Genomic DNA, 27548 nt, shown 5'->3' on the forward strand with positions numbered 1-27548 from the left:
ATTTTCCTATGGGATTTTATAATGTTTTTTTTATTTTTATTTATGTGTAAAAGAAAATCCTGTGAAAATCATAACTTGACGATACTTTGACTTTTTGTTCTATAACGTACACTGCACACAATACTCACATCCCAAAATATCTAATCTAGTAACTTGTGTAAAAAGTAAGTTTTCAAAATGTAAACATACCTGCTTCAAAATTAAAGTTTTCGAATGGGTGTGTGTAATTTACATTGTAGAATAAAACGTCAAGTTATGTTTACAACAGGCTTTATTTTACTAAATAAAATAAATAAAAAACATAGGAAAATCTCGAAGGAACCAGCGGAGAATCAGACTTCCAGGTTCTGACGTCACACTGTACCTGCACCCCTCTATTAGTGAATGTTAAAATGTTGAAACATCAACTAAGACGAATAAATGCTTTAGAAGTATTTTTCATTATTAGTTTGTGTATACGTAGTTAACAAATTTTTAGTACAAGTGTTACCAGACTTTATTATGTATTGTATAATTTTGTGAATAATTGTCATTATTATTTACACCCCTTAACAAGCAATAACAAGTTGTTGGGTTTTTTTGCGTAATTTTTTCCAAATTCCATAATTCAATACCTCAGTGTCTGCTCTGCCCAGCGAGGAGCAGATGAGGTCAGTTCGCTTGCAGAATTACTATGCCTGTCCAAGCCAATTAATTCCTGGCTTTCTGTGTACACAGCGTGAGACTTAGGTGCATAATTGATTTATTGTTCAGTATTAACCCTCAAAGAATATTAATGAAGTCCAGAACTTCATCTAAAACCGTAAATGTTCAGTTAGAAGGGTTTCTGTTTCAACTCCGTGTAATCCGCTCGAGTAGCATAACAATATAATGATTAAAGTTGTTGTTGCTGGAAGTCTTTGTATGATTAGAGAGGAGCCATTGAAGTGTGTTTGAATGTTAAAGCATTGATTGCTTCATCTGGGTATTTTTAGTCTGTGCGCAGTGTGCCATACCAAACAGCAGGTATGTATGAGTACCTTTGTGAAAAAGCACCTGGAACGGTATGGGATTGTTTGCAGAAAGAGGTATAGATTGATTCCTCGAAAGGTCTTAAAGGTTAGCAGTATAGCGAGCAGTATAGCTCGTGTTGAATTCTTGTGTCTTCTTTTTCTTTCCACAGACATCCCATCCCTGTTCGGAGCCTCTCCTCCCTCCGCATAACTTCCACAGTTTGCGTCGGCTGCCTCAATGTCCCACCCGCTGCCAGCCCATCCACATCAGCCACCCCATGCCCATCACACTGGGCATCAGCATGGGCTCAGGTCTGCAGCCTTTGCCCTCTATCCCTCCTCATAGGACTCTGGTCTCACACACACACTCGCCGGGCAGAGCGGCAGGCTTCCACACACTCCCACGCCAGCTTCCCTACACAAACAACCAGGCAAGTGCTCTCACACACAGACTGTCACCATGTGCTAACAGGTATGAGTGTGAATGCTAGTGTGGTTTTGAAGTATTAATGGCAATATTTTAAAGTCTATACTGTTTTGTATAAAATAGATCAAAATAGACACAAACTAAAAAGTACTTTATTAAGTAATGTACTTAAGCATTAACACTTAACACTTTATTTTCAGGTGACTAGTTACACATTACTACATGTACTTACTATAATAATAATAATAATAAGTAATAACAGTAAATTATGATTAATTACAAGTAACTAACCCTAAACCAAACCCTATTTGAGTAAGTACAATGTAGTTAACGTTACCTTAAAATGACGTTACCAAAGTAAATAGGTTAAAATAGGTTACAGCTCAGTCTGACATCATTATGAATTATTACGAATTGAAAAGAAGTCAGCGCTGGTCAATAAGGAAGATTATGCAGACACTTCTTTTTTTTATTACCAAAACTTACATACTACTACTGATATTTACAAGTGTGCAAACAAGTGAAAATATAGTGATATACAATATAGACAAGTCGTGACCTAAATATGATTTTACAATAATAAATCATAAAGTTCGGCATTAGAGGATCTCCCATTTTCGGATCGTTTTGATTCAGACGTGTGAATTCGGTGAATTGTTAACCGGAGACTCGCTCTGACCGGATCATTTGAATCAGTGAGTTGTTGACTTGAGAACAGATGCAATCGGATCGGTCCATTTCACGAATGAGTTTTTCCTGGCTTTTTGTGATGGGATTTTTTAGGTTTACTGAAAAGAATCAGCTCGTTCATGAATCGGACTCTGCTATTGTGTCTTGGAGCAGGTGACGATTTCTTCACCTCAAAATAGTGAGAAACATAGTGAAGTAAAAAGTACTAGATTATGCTTTGGAATGTAGTGAAAAAAAAGTTAAAGTTTCCCAAAACACTCCAATGAAGTACAGATACTTAAATAAACCAAAATATAAAAAATACTTTGTTACTGTCCACCACTGTCCAAATGATGGAATCATGAAATTTGTGTCCGAGCCCTAGATTTTTATGAATTGGCATTAGCATTGTCAGCGGGTAATCACGAAAAAAATTGCAAAAAGGCTTGTGGGTCAGGGACCATTCACACACATTTTTGCATTTTACTGCGTTACTTTTCCATTAATTTATTTTTATTTAAACATGTGCTAGATGGATGCCTTTGACCATTGCACTCACGTCTTTTGCAGAATCTTGCACATGGACCCAGCTATCTAAAAACACAGCTCAAAGTTAAAATAAGTTAGACTTTTAAGAAAACCCATCTTTTCCATTCCACTGCTCGCATCTAGCGCATTTCATTCGGCTGCGGCTGATATAAGTTCTACAGGATCTGTTTCTTTGGCTGTAAAGCGACAGATGCAGAGACCAAGTGGATGGAGATAAGAAGACATTAGCGAGGACGTTGCGCTTTCCATCGCTCTACAAACCATATATATGACTTATATGAGGTTTCCAGTTGAAGATAAAATGAAGACAAAAAAAAAAGAGTGGGTTAGACAGAGCGGGCGGAGGAGTGAAAGCGATACGGAGAGAATGAGATTGGACGGGTGCATGAGAGCTTTCCTGCGAGATGGGATGAGAGACATCCGTGTGTGAAGGTATGTGGTTTAGATGATAAGTGCTGCTCAGGGACACTGGCAGGATATGCTATCAGACAGCATGAAGAAGAACATCTGTTGCTTTGAATCTCAGCTCACTTCTCGGCACTTCAGTGACTAAACTGTGGCTAGATCCAGCAAACTAGAAAGTCTCACCTCAAGGAGACATTTATCTTGCTAAATAAGAGCAAGATGTGTATTTTTATGATAACACATTTTACTTGGAATGTAGTATACCTATCCCATGGATTAACTTTTATTTGTTTTTGTTACTTCACTTTAAAAAGGCCTTAAGGGCAAATGATATTAAGGTACGAATCATAGACAATTTATCATGTAAACATGGTGCCAAAGGAAATAGATCTCAATATACCATATAGGCTGCATCACAAGTCAGAATTCAAAAATTCATTCAGGTTCTTTTGCTTGAAGATTGATATGTCTTCACGCTGGTATGGAGCCGGAGCTGGTCATAGTGTCTGTGAGGAGGACCTGTCTGGTTCTTGTGGTCTTTGCTGAGGATCTGTGCCGATGGCTGTCATGTCGACAAGGCCTTCACAGGGGATTGTCTAGTAGACACGGTCTCTGCTGACATTCAGGGCTGCGTTGTGTGCCAGGTTAAAGTGATGTGTTTTTAGTCTAGATTTAAACTGACAGAGTGTGTCTGCTTCCCGAACAAGGCTAGGAAGACTGTTCCAGAGTTTGGGTGCTAAATAGGAAAAGGATCTACCGCCTACAGTTGAGGTATTATCAACTAGACAGAAGGACTATAATGCGTTAAGAGCTCGCTCAAGTACTGGGGAGCTAAACCATTTGGTGCTTTGCAAGTAATTAGCAAGATTTTAAAATGCATGCAATGTTTAATAGGGACTATTAGGGAGCCAATGCAGTGTTTACAGAACTGGGATAATATGGTCATACTTCAATTCTAGCTGCTGTATTTTAATAATAATAATAATTTAAAAAATAACAGAGATATTTCACATAAGCATTGAATGTGCTGACAGTTTGTAAAAGCAAACTTTATATATGTGACTCTGGACCAGTCTTACGTTGCGTTGCACGGGTATATTTGTGGCAATAGCCAAAACATTGTATGGGTCAAAATTATCTATTTTTCTTTTAAGCCAAAAATCATTAGGATATTAAGTAAATATCATGATCCATGAATATATTTAGTAAATTTCCTACCTTAAATATATAAAAATATATATTTTGGTGAGTGGATGCAGCACAATCGCCAACAGAAATGGACAACTTTAAAGGCGATTTTCTCAATATTTAGATTTGTTTGCACCCTCAGATTCCAGATATTCAAATAGTTGTATCTCGACCAAATATTGTCCTATCCTAACAAACCATACATCAATGGAAATCGAAAGCTTATATATATAGCTTTCAGATGATGTATAAAAAATTGACCCATAAGTCTGGTTTTGTGGTCTAGGATCACATATATAAATTGTATATGTAATATAGGGCACTAACAATATCGGGCAAGACATCATACTCAAATATATGGTAAAATATGTTCTGTTTTGTCTGTATAAACAAAACTATACATGTTAGTATAAGACTAGCATTGATAAAGTAATTTACTAACCATGTCTGTGCAGTTATCTCCAGTATAACAGCGTGCCATGACTATATAAAGCTCATAAACCTGCTAAATGTCACATGGTACGTGCAGGGATACCAAAAAGGGACGTGACATAACTAGCCAAATACTGTTGACATGGATCTCCACACATAGGAATTCAATCAATAAATGCAGATCAAGACCCCGCTTTTAAAAATACGATATAAAATTTACAGCTACGCATTTTTGTACAGAAAAAAATATCTTTAGATTTCTACCTTGCACCATTGACGTCCATTGCAGCTAAGTTCATTACTGTAAACACAATTTTGCTAAAGATATAGATTGTGCAACAAATTCTGTCTTAACTAGTATTGAATGAAATACATAATTAATGAACAAGTTTTAATTTTTTTTATTTTTTTGCTCTCCATCAGTGGTTTCGTCAAAAAAGCCTTTCAGAGTTCACATGTTGTAACTGAGCCACACAATACAAATGCCTGATACATTAAAACTTTGCTGACCTCATTGAAAGCATTCACATTAAACCCCTTTACATATGAAATCTCTGAGTTTTTTTTTAGTGCTCTTGAGTGCCCTTTTCTTCTTGAATGAGTTCACATTTACTCGGGGAGCCATGAAACACTTTCACCTCTTACGGTGTTCTCACAAATTGGCCTCATGGCTCAACACACGGTCGTGCGCTCATGATTAAAAGGTCTTGTATTGCTATAATGACATTGCTTTCACAAGGATGATGGTTTGCAGGAACAAATCACTTCCATGCAATGGGTAGAACCGTAAATGAGGAGAAATATAGTTTCTGAGAGACAAAAATGGATTTGAAATGGATGACTTTTATAATGAATCCATTTCTCCTTTGTTTTCCACAAAACAAGGCTGAGAACAGCTGTGAATAGCTAACAGCTGTACGCCATGACCTCATCCTCAGTAAATTGGTAACACATGATGACCTCTTGACTTAACGTTTGGTGAACTGGGTGTTGGCAATGGGAGTGCTGCATATTTTGTTTTGTTATTCTGCATTTTTGCCAACCTGTTTTTCCAGGACGACGCGTGTAATCACAGCTCCATCTAGTGGATGCTAGCATTGTTTACACACTTTTTTTTTTCATTTTAATACTTGATCTCAACCATTTTCACTCAGAAAGACCCCTGCTGTACAACATAATATTGGGTATATTAAATGAATTAACCACAATTCATTTTGTGATTCCATTTTCTAATATCAAATATATTGAAACATTGTAGACCAGGTGGCCATAATGGTTTAAATATGTGTGATAAACCAGGAAATCTTATGTGTTGCCACATGTAGGACCAAAACAAGCCCAGTCCCCCACAGAAACCACTTCCTGCAGACCCCTTATTCAGAGGCCACGGGGTGGGTCGGAGCATGTCGGCGGTGGGAGTGCGGATACCAGGCCCTCGACCTCTAGCCATCCCGATTCCAACAGTACCACGACCACCCCCCTCCATACCACTGCCGAACAGGTCAGTCCCATTGTGATATTGCTGGTAAACTCACATATTTATGGAGGAAAACTAACCACATTTGTCTGGTTACTTTCTAGACCTCTTCCCAGATTACCACAGCCTTTTTATGATCACTGACATATGGACACCACAGCACTGGGTGAATTTCACCAGCATCTGAACACACTTTTTTTGCACTATGAAAACTCTGTTGGACCAAGTGACCACCCTGCAGAAGCTCTACGGAGGGTCTCACAGAGAAGAGGGCTGACGGGACACCTTGGTGCTGTGCCTCCTCAATAAAGGTGTTTGTTTGTCCCCGCTCAGGTACTGCAGAACTATTTAAGATGTATATTTATTGTACGGAGGAAACGATGTGCTGTGCTTGACACTTTTTTTACTGTATGAACATTGTGACTTTTTATTACAATTTGTTTTTACATGTTGAAAATAAGGTAACAAATCATGTTTTCCTTTCTTTTTTTGAGTGTCCCCCCCCCCCCCCCCCCCCCCCCTTCAGTTGAACTAATGCTGCGTTGACGCCATGTGATAATTACCGTAATTTCGAGATGATAACACGTGACGTTCCACTTGGAACTGTTCACGTCCCTGGACTGGGAATTATGCGTTTCTATTGTATGTAACACTATCAATGCCTAAATGAATCTGCAGCGGTCAGGTGGTATACAAGTAGGAGCTCTCAGAAAATTCCCAGCTTACAAGTTGTAATTAAAAGCTCTATGAGGACCTGAATGCTTTTTACAAGTTGAAATCTCATATTCACGGGAATTACGACATTGTGTGAATGCGCATTTTATGGTAAGAATTACGCTGGTGTTGTGAAGATTTAAAAAAAAAAAACTGCTTTATAATGACGCAGCATGTCTGGGATACTGGAGTATAAGCAACATGAAATCTGAAAGACTAAACACAGAGCGCTGGAATGGAATCATAATTACTTGAATGAGGCATGTCATGAAGGAGGAAGAAATGTGAGCCATTATTGTTCAGTCATAGTTCAGTCATATGTGGCAGTCATGCTCAAGGACATTGACAAACTAACTTTTTTATTTAAATACACTTCCTTAAAATCATGTGCTTGAGCAAATGCACTGAACTATCCCTTTAAGGTCCGTTCACACCGAGGACGATAGCTATATTGATAATGATAAAGATTTAAAAAATCATTCTAAATTTAAAAAAGATTTTTGTTTCAGCTAATGAACAATAAAAACATTGATAGCCAATCAGAATGAATCCTACACGCTTTAAGAGCTCGAGCATTTAAAGCGGCAGGCGACATAACTGCAGTGCATGCTTAGAATAAACGGAACAATATCATCTGCTGGTGTGGACACTAGTTATTGTTATCTGTAACTTTATTATTCTTGGTGTTAACGGGCCTTTACTGTTGCTACAACTTGAACCCCAAGCATTCAACTGTTTGTGCTACGGACATCATGAATGATACCTCAAATCATGCGGCTTCTTGAGGAGAGATGTGATTTTCTTAGCCATTTTTTTGCAGGCTAAAGATCCCATTGAGTTACATTGATAAGGAGCCGAGCCATATCTATAGAGTGCAGAATATGCATAAGAATGCCATGTCAACCATATCTTCAGAAAATGTAAAAATCCAGCCACTTGAAGGGCTGTGATGTTCCTTTTCCAATATGTTTTGAAACATTCAGAGAACTCCAAGTGATAACGCAAAATATGTAGTGACACCACAACCCTTAAAATATCACGGAATCGCAGATCAGCATTCCCACTGAGCCATCAGGATCCAGCAGCTGGCATGTCTTTCTGTGCTGTATACACGTTCTGTGAAATATCTTACAATACTTGAGGTTATAGATGTTGCATTTTCTGTACTGTATTTCTTGTATAATTTCGGACAATATACACTGCCGTTCAAACGTTTGGGGTCAGAATGATTTTGTTTGTTCATTTGGTAAGGATGCATGAAATAGATCATAAGTGACCGCAAAGACATAATGTTAAAAAAAAGATTTATATTTCAAAAAATGCTGTTCTTTTCATCAAAGTATCCCAAAAAAAATACGCTTTCTATAAAAATATTAAGCAGCATTTTCAACGTTTTCAACATTGATAATAATAAGAACTGTTTCTTGAGCAATAAATCAGCATATTAGAATGATTTCTGAAGGATCATGTGACACTGAAATTTAAATTACATTTTAAAATATATTAAAATAGAAAACAATCATTTTAAATTGTAAAAAATATCCCACAATATTACTATTTTTGCTGTATATTTGATCAAATAAATGCCGATTTGGTGCAAATAAAAGGCAAATCTTACCAACTCCAAACTTTTGAATGGTTAAAGTAGTCTCTTTAGCCAAATAGCCATCTTTCACTACCCTCTCATGAAAATGTTCAACATCCAGATGATGTAAAGTACATAGGATTTAGTAAATATCACAGCTGGTGTGTGTTGTCACAACTATGGCGTGGTTCTCTCTTGCCTATAACACAACTCTCTTTATGCACAGCTGGACTCACAGTTATTCATAAACTTATGGGACTGTTCTGCTTGGTACTTCACCCTGAGGGGGAAATTACACTTTCCCACATAATATTCCAACGTTGTTGCTTTGGGACTGTAACATACCCAGCTGTCACAGTATTTCATTCAAGCCAAGCCTGTGTGTGTGTGTGTGTGTGTGTGTGTGTTTATGTTCTTGTTTACTTAGTCACAGCGATGTATGTACATTTCACCTTTTTATATGCACTCATGTGGATGTATTGAATGCTCACTGATGTTTTTTTGTACAAAATCTGTCATCAAGATTATTGCTTAATTTTTGCTCCGCTTTTTTATTTCTATGAATTAGGATAATAAAAGGGAAATGTGAAGCCTTCAAAAAAATTGTAACTGGATATTTATGGTAATGCAAGCAAGGACTTGAACGAGAATAATATATGAGGGTATTACTATTGTGAATTCAATGTCATTTTATTATACACTACAGAAACATTTAAGTTTTACTCGAGGCTTTAATGTAATATGACATCAAGATAACGATCATTTCTTGTCTCCATAACAGAACTGTTCTGTTGATGTCAGTCGATTTGAATCTTCCATGCTTATTTTATCCAGTAAGTTCATGATGTTCTGAAACATAAATAGTCTTTTTGTTCCAAGCTATAAAATAGCATTAATTTGTTCATGTATAGTTTGTCAGGTTACCTGTCTCCCAAATGCTTTCGCCATATCCGCTGCACCTGCTCCATACTACATTGGGGTGTAAATATAATTTGATCAGTTCTCCTCTGGCAGAATGTTTTATTGCACTCCTATTGTTTAATCATTTATGGATTATGAATATCATAATCTGACTGTTACCTCGTTCTTCAAATGTTGATCTGCCCCGCTGTCAAGCAGAAGTTTCACCAGCTCAACATGGTTATTCAGCACAGCAACCTAAAAAATGACAACCAAAAGCCTGCAATAATGTAATCCATCTTGTCCACGACCATTCTAGTGGCTGTTTTGATGATAAATACCATCAATGGTGTCTTCCCAGCCTTGTCACGGACGTTTACATCAGCTCCAGCCTGGAGGAGGACGCAGGCCACCGCAGCGTTCCCACTGATGGCTGACACACGCATGAGAGGAGTCCAGAGAGACACTTTATCCATCACATCCACCTGTCAGAGGACAAAAACACAGATGACAATACAGGGTCTAACTCGACATTTGACAGAGTAGTAGGCCATCCCAGATGGTGCGTCTGTCAAAAGAGGTTTCATTTAAGTGAAATATCATTGCTATGGAGCTAAAAGCTAAAATATCAGTGATAACAGGTCATATGAAATACCTTTAATGTCACCAAGTGTGCTATTAGTATACTTCTTTTAAACTAAAAGGGGGGGGGGGGGGGGGGATTCTCGGGCCAGCAGCATGTGTCCAAATTCCAATCTTAACCGTTCTATTTCATCAGAAACAATCTGGAAACAGGGCTTTAAGCGTAAAATACTGAGCTTGTCCTTATACTTGTATAACTTCCGTTTCAAGCCTACTTGCACTAAAGTTTGAGCATATGGTTCTTTGCACTTTACATCACATCAAATGACTGAAAAATTGACCTCTGACCTCACAACCATCTTGGATTAAAAATGTAATGACAGGCAGGTGTCCTCCATCCACAGCCCAGTGGAGCGGCGAGCATCCATCCGTGTCTCGAGACTGCCATGTTGACCCGCAGTTACGCAGGTACTTCACCATATCCAGGTGACCAGAGTAACAGGCCTGCATTAGACTGAAAAAAAACACACATGCATAGATAAACAAAATTTGAGTAGATGACATGAATGATTATAAAATGATACTGCATAGAGCTGCACTGAAAAGGCATATGCAAGCTCACCTGTTTTTTCCAGTGCTATCTCTCTTGTTAATATCAGCTCCGTGCTTCACCAAAATGTCTGCTAAGCTACAAACCAAACAGATGCTGATCTCAATTACAAATGTATGTTTTTCTCTCATGAAACCACATAGCAACTAGGACTATTGGGAGATTCAGTAGCTTCCTGGTAAATTAGCTTTAGAAACATCAGATGCAAGTTTACCTGGTGAAACCTTTCTGTGCTGCTACCATGAGAGGGGTGAACCCCATTTTGTCATTAACATCCACATTGACCATTCTAGGGAGAGGAATTACATGAGAGGGGTTATGAACAATATGTGAACTGGTATTTAAAGGGATAGAAAATGAAAAACCTTAGGTGTGTGTGTGTGTGTGTGTGTGTGTGTGTGTGTGTGTGTGTGTGTGTGTGTGTGTGTGTGTGTGTGTGTGTGTGTGTGTGTGTGTGTGTGTGTGTGTGTTTCACAGAAGAAAGAAAATCATACAGATTTAGAATGGCATGAGGGTAATTAGTGGGTCAGATGTCCCCTTGATTACTACAATGGTAGTACTAATATATTATGAATAAGCTTGAAGTGATTTTGTGGTCTTCCAGATGGTCAGTGGTTCTCACCCTGACTGTAGCACTGTGGTCAGCTCCTGCTCATTCTCCCTGTTCAACGCCTGGTGGAGGTTCTTCCCACTGAAAGGCTCTCCTGTGGTCACACCATCAGAACATTAACCATGTGTTCTTGTTGAGTAAAAGTATTCATTTTCTCTTCTTTTTAAATGGACCCCAAACTTTTGAAACTGTGTTTGAAGATTTTTTTTTTGTTTCTAATCGATAAAAGCAAGGAAAATGAGATTTACTCGGTTTAAAATAGGTCAAATATCTCACGGTTGGTGAAGACAGAGACCGCAGGGCTGAAGCTGCACTCTCCTGAAGGTCTGGTGACCATCAGTCTAAAACTGTAATAAGTGCTGGACTTCAATTCCTCTACAACATGCCGGGTGCTGTACCCTCTGTGATAAAACACCAAAACAGGGATGCGTTACTAAAAGTTTAAATACGTTGTAAAAATGTGAGTATTTAAAGAAATAATCAATCAGAGAGAGGACACTGACATGTATATGGAGCTGAATGTGTGTGTTTTGGGGTCCATCTGCTCCACAGAGAAGTGGGTCCGGTGTTCAGCGGGTCCAGTTGGAGATTTGTTCTCTTCATTCATCCAGCTCATCTCGATACTGTGGTGACTGACCTTCCCAATCACAGGTGGCTGAGGGACGTCCGGAGATTTTGCTGGAGAAACAGAGAAAATAAGTGGCACGTTCTTAACATCATGTACATTGTTTCTATTAAAGTGTGATTGATGTGAATTTTAGGCATATCTTTATAGTAATTTCCAACACAGTTATATTACTTTTTGTTAACCATACGCGTGTTTTGATAAGGGCTGCCTGAAACCCAAACCAATCCATGGTTAATATGCAGTTATTTGATACTGCAGCATGGAATGGGTAAAGAGCAGCCTATTGGTTTCATCTTAATAAAGGTCATGAATATCATGTAACAATGCACCAAGAATAACTAACAGAAGATTGTTCCTGGATTAGTGATTACGTTTAAAGATTATCCATTACTTTTTAATCACTGTTGCAGGAAAAAAAAAAAAAACGTTTTCTTTTCCTATCAGATGTAGCATAATTTTCCAAATAAATAAACACATTTGTATTATATAAATCAAATATAACAGAGGAATAAAGGAACTTTACGTGGTATAAGAAAATTAATTTATTGAAGGTATTTTGTGGTGGTGTTTTTTTATTTATTTTTTATAAAGCTTGTTCCTGGATTAGTGATTAAAAGTTAAAAGATTACCCATTACTTTTTAATCACTGTTGCTGGAGAAAACTTGAGGATGTTTTTTTTTTTTTTTACAGATCTGACAATGTAGCATAATTTCCCAACTAACTACAGTAACTGAGTAAATAAATGCAGCTCTGCATAAAGTAAAAAAAAAAAAAAAAGTAGGTCTATTGATATTATAAATAAATGTACGCTATTAAAATGTAGCTATAAATATATATACGTTTTTTCTTATATCAATCAAATATAAGAGAGGAATAAAAACTATAGGCTATGATATATGAAAATTATTGAAATCATTGTGTGGTGTTGTTTTGAATAAAGTGTGTCTGGAAAAGTTGTAAACGATTCTATCAAGCACGTTACGCGTGCTGCCTGCAGTTTTAATCTCTTCTTTCTGTTTTCCTCTACTAGGCTATATTTTACAAACGTAAACAAGTTTTAAATATGTTTTTTATATGAATAAAATGCCCTGACAATAAACTAAAGCCACGCCCACGAAACACAAATCAAATGTCTACCTGGGTTCATCGTTGTCTCAGTCAGCGTCCTTGTATTGAGAAATTCCCCACACGGAGGATGATGATAGTTCAGCTGCTGTGTGTGTTTGTCTCTCTCACACACATCTGACTCTGTGAGCACCGTCGTCATGGTGACAATATGACATAGTTGTTGGTGCTGCAGACAGTATACGCGCAATCTGTGGACCATTGTTTATTGCACGAAACACGAGTTTCCCAATTTCAGCATATTGTTTTTGTTTAAACATGAGAGCGAAGTAGCGTACGGTTATCAAGACTGAACTGTGTTAATGTGTTTACCCTGCACTAGCCACTTTCATCATTTGGGGCTCTATTGTGATGATGAGATTAAATGACCACATGACCGCTTAAAATCTCTGCCGCTGCGCGTCCGAGCGTTGATTCAGTGCGCTTATATGACAGTAAGACCGAATCGGTTCTTTGAACAATTCATGTTAAAGAACTGGGTCAAAAAGATTCAGTGATTCTTTTACGTCATCGCGTGGTCCATGGTATGTTATTGTTACATGATGACTAAAAAAAAAAAAAAAAAAAAAAAAAAAAAATTGTTACATGATGACTTTTTTTTAAAAATGTTTTACTCACAATTTCTACCCAATAAAATGTTTTATAGTAGCCTAGGCCTATATATTTGTAATATTATATAAAATGTAGACATAAATGCTACTCATTATAACAATGCATGGTGTTTTAAAATGTCACACTTGTCAAATTTATAAATATTAAATTAATCTTGAGAAATTTGGAAATTTGCTGAGGCCCCCTTTTTTATGTATCCACATTTAGCTTGTTTGGTAAAAACAAAACAAAAACAAAAAACAAAAAAAAACTAATTTTTATGTGTAGGCTATTATTAGGCTAAGTGTGTCAAACAAACTTCTTTTCACTTGAATCCTTGGTGCACTTAAAATGCTATTACCATGCTGACTCGAGGACCGATTCAGTGCGAGTCCAACTGGTAAACGAACCGGTTTTGTTCATTAATAGGATCCGACTCAAAAGAAGGATTCATTCACGAATTGAACTTCTCTAGAGCGCTGAGCGGGACAACTGATGACATGACACAAAGAGTCTGTATCGCCTGGGCGCGGGTCTCTAAAACTCATCTGGAAGAGGTCATCTATTTAAGGCCATAAATATGTCACAAAATTAATAGAGCGTATCATCGTATCCTATACAGAGCAATCAACTTGTTCCTTTTGATTTATTTGTGCAATTGAAGAGAGAGGTGAACTAGGAAAGCGACAGAGATGGAGCGATCAACAGATGTGGAAAAACTATCCGAAACCAACGAAACTCAAGATATTGATTCGGATGATCTGCTGGAGTTGAATCAGTTCGACGGGCTCCCTTTTTCTTCAAGATATTACAAACTATTAAGAGAAAGAAAAGGTCTGTCGGTGTGGGGAGCGAAATGCGAGTTTATGGACAGTTTGATCAACAGTCAGATTGTAATAGTCACGGGCACAGCTAAAACAGGACAAAGTACTCAGGTGAGTTCATGTTTTATCATAGAACATGGATATTAATGTGTACATTAAAATGCTATTAAATAAGTATTTTAATGTTTTTTTAACTCATATTATTCCATATTCTGCCCTAAAGGACACATTAGGGCTACATTTTGAACTAAATTGAGGTTGTTAATATTGAATTTAATGTAAATTCTTTCATCTTTAATGCAATGAAAATAAAGTAAATGGACGGGGCAGATACAACGTATTCACTACTAGTTTAGCATTGAAAGTACCAAAAGTATGTTATTTGTGAGTTTTATTTATAATCATGTGTTATCCATCTTACTCTTCATTTAGATCCCTCAGTGGTGTGCAGAGTTTTGCCTGTCTACGCAGTATCAGAATGGCATGGTAGTGTGCACTCAGATTCACCAACAGAGCACGGTGGAACTGGCCCTCCGTGTGGCCGACGAGATGGACGTGAACATCGGCAATGAGGTTGGATACAGCATCCCACTTCAGACCTGCTGCTCCCCTGACACAGTACTGAGGTGTGTATGTGATCCCGAGGCATCTTCAGAAATGTAAAGCCTACACAAAATGATTTGGCCATTTGCCCTGGACATTTTCTTCCATTAAATGTCACTATCTGCCCCTCCCCCCGTCATTACCACCACACGCGCATCTCCTTTTCAGGGGCGCCTGTCCTTCTAAACAATATAAAAGCTAACAAAAGGCTGAGGGGGCTCGGTCTGAGGGTCTCCACGGCAGCTGCCGTACTTCCATGCTGCCCATATGCTTCATCAAACCTTTCAGAGCCCCCATAAGTCAGTCTGGCGGACAAAGAGCCAGAACAGTGATTAGAACAGCTGAGAGGGTCTGACTTAATGAAAATGCTGACCTTAAAGAAAACACAGAAAATTCCCAAAGTAAATGATCATCTAATCGTGTCTGCTTGTCTTCACTTAGCTCGTTATTTTTGTTTGTAGATTTTGAAGAAGGATTTTGTATTAAATCGAATTTGAAGAGGCCTGCAATGACATCTGTTGCTTTGCAGGTACTGCACAGATGATGTGCTGCTCCGGGAAATGATGTCGGACCCCCTCTTGGAGCAGTGCGGGGTGGTGGTCATTGATCAGGCCCAGGAACGCACCGTCAGCACAGACCTGCTCCTCGGGCTGCTCAAAGACGTGCTCCTCGCACGGCCAGAGCTCAGACTGGTCATCCTCACCGCCACTCACTCCGCTGAGAAACTGCTACGACACTATGGAAGCGTACCTCAGATCCGGCTGGAAGGGCCACAGCCGTGCGAGGTGGTGTATGGGACTGGGAGAGGAGGTGTGAAGGATTACCTCTGCTCGGCTCTTAGACTGGCGCTGGAGATACATCAGAATCAAAACCATGGAGACATTGTAACATTTCTGGCAACTGAGCAAGTAAGAGACATTGAAACGTCGATATATGAGATAGTGCTACTGGACTAGTTGTTTACATTTTTGAAAATATTTATTATTTACAAATAATTGTATAAATTATTTTTTATATGTAAATTGTATTTAATATTTATATTTATAAATTAAATCATTTAATTTATTGCATTCATTTATAAATAAAAAATAATGTCTAATTATTTGAAAGTTGTGTAATTATGAAAAAAAATCTATAACATATCTATAATATAATGTTTTATATGTTTATTTTATTTTGCATTTCAGGTGTGTCATTTCATATCTGCAAAATAAATTGTCATATTCATTGAATTTATTAATTTATAAAAAAAATATTTGTTGATAATTAATGATAATGTCTTGTGTGTAAAAAGACGTGTGATTTAAGGACTCCGTCTCAGTTGTAGTTTTAGGGTGTTCACACTTGGCAGGTTAGGTTCGATGAAAACGACCCCTGGTGCGATTGCTCTGTTAGTGGGGTTTATTAGAAGTGTGACCGCTGCCATCCGAACCCTGGTGCGCACCAACAAGCGGACCCCTGAAAAGATGGGTCTCAGTCCATTTCTAAATGAACTCTGGTGCGGTTCGAATGAAATATGAACGCAACACGGACTAAAGACATCTAAACAGACCAAAAACAGGACGTGATGCCACAAGATGCGACCCTAAAAAGGACAGAATGCTCTAGTATATAAATTTTTTTGTGCCCATGTTGCCCATCACAGTTCAGTACAGGCATCAGAACAGTGTCTCCGCGCAGCAGATCTTCATTTGTGTGTGTGACGGAAGGATTCCTGTCGCTGTTTTGATACATTTTATAGGCTCTTCATGAGTTGTCAGTTGTACATAATCATGATCATACCATCATATGAACGGCACATATAGCGCACACGTTTATCCCAGCACACAGTTCCGTTACAAAATAAACATCATAAAAGCCTTTTTTTGTGTATCTTTAGGTTCAATGTTAAAAATAACAGTGTGAACGCTAAGTTAACTAGGACTAAATTAATCACTTTCTTTTTTATTTTGGACCAAAAGAACCACAAGAGAACCAAACTACAAGTGTGAACACAACCTCACAGTCTTTACTAAAATTAGATGTTTTTATTGTGTATATTTTTATGTGTATTTTATCTCAACCTGTGTGAGCCCAGGTAACTGGTAGATCATTATTTCAGTGGATCCTTAGTTTTTGTGCCACATACATAAATGTCCCCCTGTATTCCTTCTGCGAATCTAGCATAGAATTGAAAAAGGTCCCATTTCCATGGTAATAGAAACTTTTCTTTCTTGTTTCATTTTCAAGGAGATTGAATGTGCCCATGCCATCTTGCGGCGAGAGGGTGTCAATCTTGCGCTGTCTCATGGCGAGCTGGTGCCTGTGTCTCTGTGCCCTGCGCAAGGAGACAGTCTCTCACTTCTCTCTGAGGAGAGCAAGAGTAGGAGAGTCTTCCTCACCTGCAGCCCCAGTGAAGACTTATTCTGGGCCGTTCAGAGCATTCGCTTTGTGATTGATGCTGGAGTGCAAAAAAGATATGTATGTAGTGATTGTTTCATTTTATTTTGAACTTTACGGACTATTCCTTATTATTAGCTCTGCTTTATATACCGTATACATTTTCATTGGTCGGACATGAAACAGTGATGTTTCATTGTGACAGGTTTACAATCCTAGAATCAGAGCCAACTCCATTGTTATTCGACCAATCAGCAAGAGCCAAGCTGAGAGCCGAAAACAACTTGCAGGCCCAACAGGTGAGTGATTTTTGCTTTCTAAAATGATAAAATAAAGATATTACTCATTTTAAAATAATTAAATATTTCCTCATACACTAGCATTCAAAAAGTTTGGGGTAGGTCTTTTTTTAAGTAAGTTATATTTTTATTTAACAAAGAAAAGTTATTAAATTGATCAGCAAAGACATTTATAATATCAAAAATGTCTACATCAATTAAATGCTGGTCTTTTAAACTTTCAATTTATCAATGAAAAAAAAGTATCACGTTTTTCCACAAAAATATTAAGAACAAATGTTACACTTAATTTTGATCGTCCCCTTTAGATATTCTGTTGACTATATAACGCTTCACCTAACTCTAATTAGAGTATTAGATGAGCATTAGTAGACTTTTAGGGATAGGATTAGGGTTAGTAGAATAAGGGGTTATGGGTTAGTAGAATAAGTTGATGTACTTGCAAAGTTTCTTATAGTCAGAAGGATGTCTGTTGAGGGAGCATCAAAATAAAGTGTTAGTAGTTATTAAGCAGACAGTCTGCAAATACTCTAATGAGGGTTCGTTGACATGTAGTTGTAAAGTTACTTAAAGTCAACTAAATGTCTAACGTTAATCAAAATAAAGTGTTACCAGAACAACTGTTAACATTGACTGTGATAAGACGTGTTTTGAGCACTAAAATGGGCCTGGCATATGATTTCTGAAGGATCATGTGACACTGAAGACTGGGGTAATGAACTGCCATCAGAGGAATAGATAACATTTTAAAATGTAATAAAACAGAAAACAATTATTTTAAATTTTAAAACATAAAAAAATCGTACCAACCCCAAACTTCAACGTTGAAACAGAACGATGATCAAAACATAGATGGAGTAGATCGAGTCCATCAACGCCCCCAAAGCTGGGTCGACATTTCATTCTGTAACATTAGCCAGTTTGGATTTAAATGCTGTTTAATGCATAGACTGTAAATAGACTAAAAATAGGTTTAATGTTGACGATCACGTTTGTTTATTTCTGCTTCTTCTTCGCCTGTGTTTTGATCAAGAGATTCTGAATTATTTCAGATGTCATAGCGCCCCCTACCGTATAACAGTGAAAACACGGAAAGTCGGAAATGTCTGTCAATGGCTGGGAAAAAGTTAAAATAAGTGTTTCTGGCATGTATTGAATCATATAACAGAGACGTTTCATGTACGCAGGAAAGTGTTTCTGTTTGTATCAAGAGGACACGTCACTTCCTGTTGAGAGCGTCCCTCACATTCTTGAGTCTGACATCACTTCCACTGTGCTCTTCCTAAAGCGCATGGAAATTGCGGGCCTGAGCCACTGTGACTTCATTGACAGACCAGGTGAGATCCTTCTAATTTAATCAAACCTCTTATTTCCAAATCAAAAAAGCCCACTCTAGATCTGGCTCGGGTCCTCCCCTCAATGTAAATCTAAGCGATTTTTTTGCACTACTATTGAAATATTGTGTATATACTAATTTCAAACAGTGAATGTATGCATGTTTTCCTCATATTGGAGATAACCGCATTCAATAATTCATACACTTACACTAGAATCCCTCACATGAATCTAAGCAGTCCATCTGAACACAAACAAGTTCACTCTCCGCTGTTTACATCAGCCAAGCAAATCTGGGATCATCCAGGTTCTCTTGGCTCACAGTAAGAGTGCAGATGGGTCTGTTCTGTTCACTGCTGGTATTAAGAGGTGGTGAGCCGTGCTTTAGCTGAGCCGACAGCACTCTGACTGCATTCATTGTTCCAGAGATAACCTGCTTCCATAGCACGCACCAGTCAGATGCGCAGCATCATTAGTGGAGCTACGACAAGAGCGATGAACTAGATGAACTTGTTTATCTCATGATGCAACTGAGGAAATATGTGGGGTGCTTTTGTTATGATGCCACAAATTAGTGAGAGTTTATTGTCTGTTTACTGTCTGCTCTGTCGGACTAACAAACGTTTCTATTCAGAAAATGCATTGCAGCTAACAGTTGATAACCTTTTGATTTATTCCCACAATAATACTTGCTCAGGTGGTTTTTACAATTACCTATAGACCTTATTCAGAGCAGCGCCATGACAGGTATGAAAGCGAGGCTGTGAGGGATAGACTTGCTGTGTTTTCAATGGCATCCGCTGTGAAAAGCAGTATGATGCTGTATTTTCCACAGCTCATGTTGTCTGGAGTTTTTTATTTACTGAAATGTCTGTGTTTTGTTATCAGAACAATCCAAAAACACATTAAATAACAGTACAAACCAAAGAAGAGGTGCATGTCTATCCCTCACAGCCTCACCTTTATTCCCGTTAAAAATCAAAGATGGCGCTGCTGTGAATAAGGTCTATAGTTCATTTAAAAATGACAGACCATAATTTTACTGTTTTGTTCTTATATTATTGAAATTAACCAGTCTGCTACTTTTAAAACAAATTGTTATGAGTTATTGCTTTTATTTATTTTATTATTATTTATATACGATTTGTGTTATATATTATGTTTTGAATTAACTGTTTTCGGGTTTCGTTTTTCTTTTTCATTGTCATGTTTTAGTAATTTTATTGTGTGCTTTTGTAATTTTTAATCATTTCTATTGATCTTTAATTTATGTTTATTTCAGCTTGAGTTTCAGTAATTATAGCACTTCAACTACAGTAAAGAAAGTAGTTTATCATCTAATATTTTATTTTATTTCAGTGCTATTTCAAATAACAACATTTATTTAAATGGTTTTAGTTAAGAATAACACCACTGGGTCAGTTTTTTAAAATCAGCCTATCAACTATTCTGCGTATACTATAATGGAAAACTTGGAAATATACTATAACTTGGAAAACTGTGATTAATAGTTTGAAATATACTAAATATTTGAATTCGCTCTACCATAGATCCAGAAGGCCTCATGCAAGCTTTAGAGGAACTCGACTATCTTGCTGCTTTGGATGATGACGGGAATCTGTCTGAGATTGGAATTATCATGTCAGAGTTTCCTCTCGAGCCACAGATGGCTAAGACTTTGCTTGCGTCCTGCGAATTCGACTGTGTGAGTGAAGTGCTGACCATCGCTGCCATGCTAACAGGTAATCCTGTCTCAGTACAATCCACTCAACAGGTGTACCACCATGTGTCAGCACTTCCGATATGACTTTGCTCCATCCAGTTATATTTGGAAATCATGTCAGATCACTGTTGTTGTACCAAAGTGATTGTACCTTTTTTACCCCATTAAAATGTATGGATAATTTAACCTATACTAATACATTCAGTTACTCCACCACTATTATTATTATGAATACAATTATTTTTTTTATTATATATATTTTTTTCATTATTATTATAATAACATTTTATTATAAAAAATGTATAATGAAAAAAAAAAAACATTTATGATTGATTATAAAGCTTTAAATTGCTCTATCTCTTTGTAATTTAGCTCCGAGCAGTTTCCTTACACCCCCAGTGGAAACGAGACAGAAGGCCTTGCTGTGTCATCAGAGGTTCCAGCATGCAGAAGGAGACCACTTCACCCTTATCAACATATTTAATGCTTACAGATATGCTAAGGAAGGGCCATGTGAGTGATGCAAAGCACAAAAACGTATATACCCAATAATAGCCAATGTGGTGAATTAAACATCACTGTAATATACTGACAAACATATAAAGAGTGGGTTTCACATTCACATTTCAGACTCTAGTGTGGAACAGTGGTGTGAAGACCATTTCCTTAGCCTGGCTGCTCTTCAGACAGCAGACGCGATACGCTCTGAGCTAACAGAAATCCTGAAACGGATAGAGCTGCCAGTGTCCTTACCCGCCTTTGGCTCTAAAAACAACAGCTTGAACATCAAACGTGCATTACTAGCTGGCTTCTTCATGCAGGTATGGATATAGAGATTATATACATAATACAGGATTATATTGTACTTTGCACTTTGGAAAAATCTAATATATTGCTGTGCTTTGTTCCTAATGGTAAAAGCTCAGAGTTTCTCTAAAACTGAACAACAAAGAGGATTAATCTCTTTCTCAAATGCACTGTGAAAATCAGTGCGCTAATTCTCTTTCAAATTATTGCCTTGGGACAGTAATGTTTGTGATTAAGGCAGATTAGCAAATGGCACAGTGATTTACATATTTAAGTATCTTTAGTGCTCCTAAAACACTGCCTGGGTGCTTTTCTAGTGCATTTTCGAATGTTTAATCTCTGTGTTGGGTTTTCCAGGTGGCGAGGGACATTGACGGGTCAGGGAATTACTTCATGCTAACCCATAAACATGTGGCTCAGATCCACCCACTGTCTGGCTACGGAACCGAGATGAACAAGAAGAATCTGCCAGAATGGGTTCTGTACCATGAGCACACGCTGTCAGAGAACAACTGTATCAGAACCGTCTCTCAGTTCTCAGCACATGAGTAAGTACTGGATCGTCTGCTTAGTCTAACTAGACGACAGAATTACTACTTGCAATGGAAACATCTCCAGCTGCATTTGTTTCAGAAAGTGACATTATTATTATTATTATTATTAGACATTTAGCTATGCTAATTCTCAGAAACAAAAGCTCCAAACTGACTTGAAAGATGAAGTACTTTGCTGTAGTTAATGCTTGTGATAGAGCAAATGTATCTCATGAGAAAAGGTTTTGTATTCATTCGTACAATTTGAATCATACGGAAGCAGACAATTTTTTGAACAAAAAAAAAGAAAGCAAGAAGGTCCAACCCTCTTCTCCCAAACATATAACCGTAAGCAGACCATACGCAAACGTACTAATGAGATCGCATGAATTCACAAGAATTAGCCACTAATTGGCCAAAACGTATAATAGTTATGAATTGCCATGAGTTTGTGTTGGTAACAAACACCACAACACTGAAAGAGGAAAAAGGCTTCAAAGGGATATTCACCCTAAAATGAAAAGGAAGTCATAATTTACTCACCCTGGTGTTGTTCTAATGCCGTATGCCCTTTTTTTTCTTTTTAATGGACCACAACAGAATTTTTTTTTTTAATGTCCCATTCGCATCAAGTTTTTTAAAAAAGAAACAAAAGTATGACAGAATGATCTCATGCGACACGTGTTGTACTGTATATTCAACTATCCCTTGAACCTACAAGACCACCCTACCTTTTTAATTTGATGTACAAATCTTTAAATAAATATGTAATATACAGTATTTACAAAAACAAACAAAAAATAAATATGCAGTAAATATAACCAGTAAAAACTAAATAAATAAATAAAAACAAAATGGAACTAAAAGAGTAAGAAACTTAAAATGTTTGCATTACAAAGTTGACACTTGTACTTTTCAAAATGTTCATGTTTATTTTTATTTTATATATATCTTCCCTTATAGAACCTTAATTGCCAATTATTTTAATTTAAAACATGTTTTGAGTGCATTGAGTTGTAAATAATCAGTCATTAATAATGTAATGATAACAATAATTTAATTTAGCTCAGTCTCTAATAACTTCATAAAAAACTTTTTTTTATTTTAAATTTCCTTTTGAAGCTTTTTAATTTGGCTAGCAAGCCATTATTTCTTTCAACCTTTTGAGCAATTTTTTCTTCAGTGCATTGTAATTTTATCATTTCTTTGCTTTTTGCTTGTGACAGGTTCATTCAGATAGCGCCACAGTACTTCTTCTATAACCTGCCACCTAGTGAGAGTAAAGACGTACTGCAGAACATTATAGATCACGGTTCAGCTGCCCCATCTAAAGGCATAAGAAAATCCCAGACCCCCAGCAGCCCTGCCAGTGAGGAGCAGCCCCATGAGCGCTGTACCATACAATGACTGGGGACATGGCATACCTTGCCACTGCGTTACCCTGACATTGACAGGATGCTTACACTGCTGGCCTGCTATACAGTAACCATGGAATGTATGAGGCACAATGAGGAATCTAGACTCACCAAATTAGTTTGATTGATTAATCAATAATGATGAAGAAAAGAACAGATTGTGTAATCTTTTGCTTAAATTCAAAGGGCGTGCAGAAAAACATTAGTGTGCCCGGGACAATGCTTCTAGGAAACAACAGTTTGTACAGTTGTCTTCTCTCTGCTGAATTCATAACAATTTAAATAATCTACTGCTGTGCAGTAGTTAATGAATAAACTGTCATTGACTTTATGGTGTCTAAAATGTATTTTATAAACTGTAGTTAATTTTTACATAATATGCGTGATTTAGCCATGTGCATCAGGATAGTACAATTCAACCTTATTTTCCTTTTTGCATTAATTGTGTTTTCCATTGGTTTTATTTAGTGCAGCAGAGCTGTAATAGACTGGAATTGTTTTTTGTTTTCAGTTGTATATGTATTTATTTGTAAGGAATTTGTTTAGCTAATATAATATTTTTAAAATTAATCTCCACTTAATAATTATCCACTTGATAATTCACACAAAATAAGAAATTAAATAAAAGTGTTTAACTGTTTTTGGAAGTGTTAATATTGTATCTTTCTGATTTTTTTCTATAAAGCTCTCATACAGTTTAATAAAGTTCAAAATGATCTACTTGATTTATATCACATTTAGCTGTCTTAAAATTAGACAGTCCCTGTGGTGAAACACCCATTATGATGTTGAAAATGAATGTGTAATACCGGTATACTAAAAAACAACATTGTGTAAATGAATAGATCTAATACTAAATGCATCACTGTTTAAAAAAATTTTTTTAATGATTTTAAATGTTTGGGTTTTTTGGTCAAACAGCAATTCTTGTAGCCTACTGCATCGTCACCCAGCTGGAAGTTCACTCACATGACAGACGGCAGAGGTGGACGCGACGCTTGAGGTTTGTAAACAAAGTCTTTGATTGGTCGAATGAGTGCCGACGTCATCTACAACTCAGACAGACGTGTCGCGTAGCCTACTTGCAACGCATACTTTTGCTGATTATGAGAGCGTTCTAGTTTGTTGCATAGCGTCACTGGTTGCACTTGAAACGACATTATTAAATCTAATAAGATAAAAAAATATATATATATTAGACTATTTGAGTAGCCTGACTTTGCAATATGTCAAATCGTTAGGCATTTGGAAATGGGCACAGCAAAAAGCAAGATGAAAAAAGTCGCACCTATGTCAGTGACAGAGGAAAGCGTCTGTAGCAGCGGCAGACACCGGAATGCAAGTCAATTGTTTGGTCCCTCAAACAACAAAACTTCAGATCGGCGCTTGTCTGTCAGAAGAAGAGCCCAGGGAGACTGTAACAGTGACGGGCAGGACTCTGAGTTTTCAGCCGAAGATCTTGCGGTGGAGGTGGACAGAATTCTCGATGAGTGTGACACCACTGATATAACTATAAGGACTTCCGATAATATGCCAATATTTGGATCAAAGTCGTCTGGACTTCACTATGCCAAAAGACAAGACAGCAACAACGTGCACAGTGGCAATGCACATGATGAATCACAGTTTGTTTATGTGACGAGTGGCGAATTTAACGACAAAAATAAAGTTAACTCAGTGAACAAACCAACCTCAAACATTCATGAAAAGGTATGACTGCTGCGACTTTTCCAGACTGCCTCGACTGTTTCCAATAGGCCAATGACAACTAATCAACTATGAATTATTCATAGAAACAATTAAAGTCATTAAGTACGGAATCCCTATCTATTTCCTTGCTTTCTGAACAGATCATGCCTCTAAAGGACCTGTTGAGCTGCACCAAAATTGAGAGCACAGCAACAGCTTCGTAAGTGTTTTTCATTTATTATTGACGTACATAATTTCCACTGAAAGAAGTTAGGTTGTGTCCAGTGTTTGGTTGAGAGTAGGCCTGTATAATAATTCAAATGTTAATGCTTAACAAATGTAGGCTATGTGACGCCACTTCAAGAGGTTAAAATAAAAATAATGTATTTTACTTGTAAATTGTACAATATCATTTTTCATTTGAAGACTTTGGACATTGAAAAATCCCTGTATTAACCTGGAGCTGTGCTGAAAATGTACCTAATTTGGTGTTACCTTGACCAGCCTTGTCAAAATTGCTTTCATTATGCTACAATCACCAAATATTGGATTCAATGTGTTTGTCAACTTCTTGTCTTTCAATTAGCACAGGTGTTATTTCTTTATGCACCTCAGTTTTTTAAGTAAAAATAAAAAAAATAATTCTAGCTTCTTCATCTAAAAAAAAAAAAAAAATGGTGCATAAACTCAGATCAATGAGGCCTACAATCAGTCAGTTCTTAAAATACCGGTAAATAGTACAAAACCTGTGCTAGTTGATAAAAAGATTGAATAATGAAAGATTTATTTTTGTAGGACCGGCTATTTTTAACTGGGAACAAATGTAACACATTAGTCCAACATTAGTATTTTCGGGGAAATGAAAATCCTCTCGATGTCAAAGCGGCTGGAACATGAAGGTTTATATGACATCCTCTTTTTTTATTTTTAGTGGTTAATTAAATTAAAAAGAAATATTGATGTATTGTACCTGTATATTTTACAATATCTTTTTTATAATTTAAAGATTTTAGTTTCTACTGAAAAGGAAAAGCCCCTGTATTAACTATGAAATCCTCTTTTGTATTCTTTTTAGAAGTTATGGCTCATCTCTGGCCTTGCCTATCATGTATGATGCTTCAGAAGAGGACCTCATGAACACAATCGAGAACGAGTTTAGTTGAACGAAAATAATGATCTTCTGAGACAACTATGAAAAGAGAAAATGTATGAAAAGGATTATTGATCACTAGTCACTACAAAAGTATAGTGAATCATTTTTATATCTATCACTGATATTACAGCATTACATTTTTCATTTTAAGCATATTTATATCTCTTTTTTCAGATTACAGCTGGTCAAATAAAATAAAAAAGGAATGGAATAAAACATGTACTTTCCTTTTGACATTTTTTCATATAATATTATTCTGTAAAGCACCTTGCCTGAGAGAAAAACATATGGAGTGGATAATTTAGTTCCATTTCCTGACCACATTTCCAAAATCCTCCACCCATCTAAGACAGGAATGCACATCAGCAGTTTTTAGTGACTCCATGGAGGCCCCAACTACCCTAAACTGCACTGATGTGTATGTTCAGCCAATAGAAAGGCCTCCATGCTGAATACAATTTCTTTTGAGGCACAATGAAAATCTACATTTCACAGTTATTAATCAGGTATTGTATAGTTTTCTTTAAAATGATTTAGTTCATTTTAGGTAACTCATTAGTAGCTATAGCAACACCAGAAAAACAAAATGGCTTCTGCATTTAATACATGTGATAAATATGTTTGTTTGTTTGTTTTTGTCAACAATGAAAGCTGTCAATATTGTTTATATCTGTCTGAATTCAGTGGATGCAGATGTAAATCTGTAGACATCCTGTAGTCGCCTGTCATTCATTCAAGATATTTGTCAATGTGTTTAATAAAAAACTACTTTTTTTTGCAATTTGTAATTGTTATTTTCGCTTTGAGTGAGGAAAGCACGCAAAAGGATAAACACATTTACAGAATGGAAGAGTAGACTAGATACATTTTGAAGCTTGTTTTATCGAGTCATTAGCCTATTAAACTGCCGAGTTTTTGATAGCAGAAATTAAATAGCACAATGACGTGTTTATTTTATTACCTTCTCAATTCCGAGATGAAGAAAAAATACATAACGCAATAACCCACACGGTATCGCTGTTGCTGCATTTTTGGACAGTCGATTGAAGGCTTCTTCATATGGTTGGGGAAAGTCGGTCAGTAAGACAAGGAGGCGGGGCACCGTTCTGAAAGCTGATTGGTCGCGCCTCCCACACCTACAGTCAGTCTTGTAATCTGATTGGCCATCGTTTAAACGCAGTAGCCTAGTATTATAATACTATTATTACTATTAATTATATTATTATATATAATAGTATTATAATGCATTTTTTCATTTTTTTAATATGTTTGACAGTGGTCTGAGCAGTAATTACAGGCATCC

At 36.9% G+C, this 27548-nt stretch overlaps 3 protein-coding genes across 7 annotated transcripts in view; 2 read left to right on the forward strand and 1 right to left on the reverse strand.

Moving 5' to 3' along the window:
* Positions 1-7015, forward strand: part of adam12b (ADAM metallopeptidase domain 12b) — a 96107-nt gene extending 89092 nt beyond the window's left edge. For 2 of the 3 annotated variants that reach the window (XM_079632608.1, XM_079632610.1), the window contains 3 exons: positions 1163-1423; positions 5988-6163; positions 6244-6416. In XM_079632608.1, the coding sequence (XP_079488734.1) occupies positions 1163-1423; positions 5988-6163; positions 6244-6283 (477 nt within the window). In that variant the 3' untranslated portion in view covers positions 6284-6416. Of the gene's footprint in view, positions 1-1162; positions 1424-5987; positions 6164-6243 lie in introns of all 3 variants that reach the window. The other variant, XM_079632609.1, reaches the window with a different exon arrangement.
* A 2089-nt stretch (positions 7016-9104) lies between these two features.
* On the reverse strand, positions 9105-18613 carry LOC307009129 (fibronectin type 3 and ankyrin repeat domains protein 1-like). Of its 3 annotated transcripts, none has more exons than XM_079632614.1 (11): positions 18401-18613; positions 11644-11818; positions 11417-11541; positions 11153-11234; positions 10745-10819; positions 10543-10608; positions 10269-10434; positions 9680-9823; positions 9519-9596; positions 9363-9407; positions 9105-9287 (listed from the first exon to the last, which is right to left on the reverse strand). In XM_079632614.1, exons 2-11 carry the CDS (start codon positions 11754-11756, stop codon positions 9198-9200), a joined length of 984 nt encoding a protein of 327 aa, XP_079488740.1. In that variant the 5' UTR covers positions 11757-11818; positions 18401-18613; the 3' UTR covers positions 9105-9197. The 3 variants fall into 3 exon arrangements, with proteins under 3 accessions (XP_079488740.1, XP_079488738.1, XP_079488739.1); XM_079632612.1 differs by lacking the exon at positions 18401-18613 and adding an exon at positions 12907-13295; XM_079632613.1 differs by lacking the exons at positions 10745-10819; positions 18401-18613 and adding an exon at positions 12907-13199.
* On the forward strand, positions 13938-27024 carry dhx32b (DEAH (Asp-Glu-Ala-His) box polypeptide 32b). Its single transcript, XM_079632611.1, has 13 exons — positions 13938-14420; positions 14742-14935; positions 15442-15820; positions 17142-17372; positions 17497-17590; positions 18778-18927; positions 20476-20667; positions 21021-21161; positions 21279-21469; positions 21813-22003; positions 23215-24406; positions 25254-25312; positions 26168-27024. The coding sequence occupies exons 1-11, from the start codon at positions 14178-14180 to the stop codon at positions 23393-23395; spliced, it is 2187 nt and encodes a 728-aa protein (XP_079488737.1). The 5' UTR covers positions 13938-14177; the 3' UTR covers positions 23396-24406; positions 25254-25312; positions 26168-27024.
* Positions 27025-27548: the final 524 nt, after the last annotated feature.

This window comes from Phoxinus phoxinus (genome assembly GCF_949152265.1).
Source record: "Phoxinus phoxinus genome assembly, chromosome: 13".
Taxonomy (NCBI): Eukaryota; Metazoa; Chordata; class Actinopteri; order Cypriniformes; family Leuciscidae; genus Phoxinus; species Phoxinus phoxinus.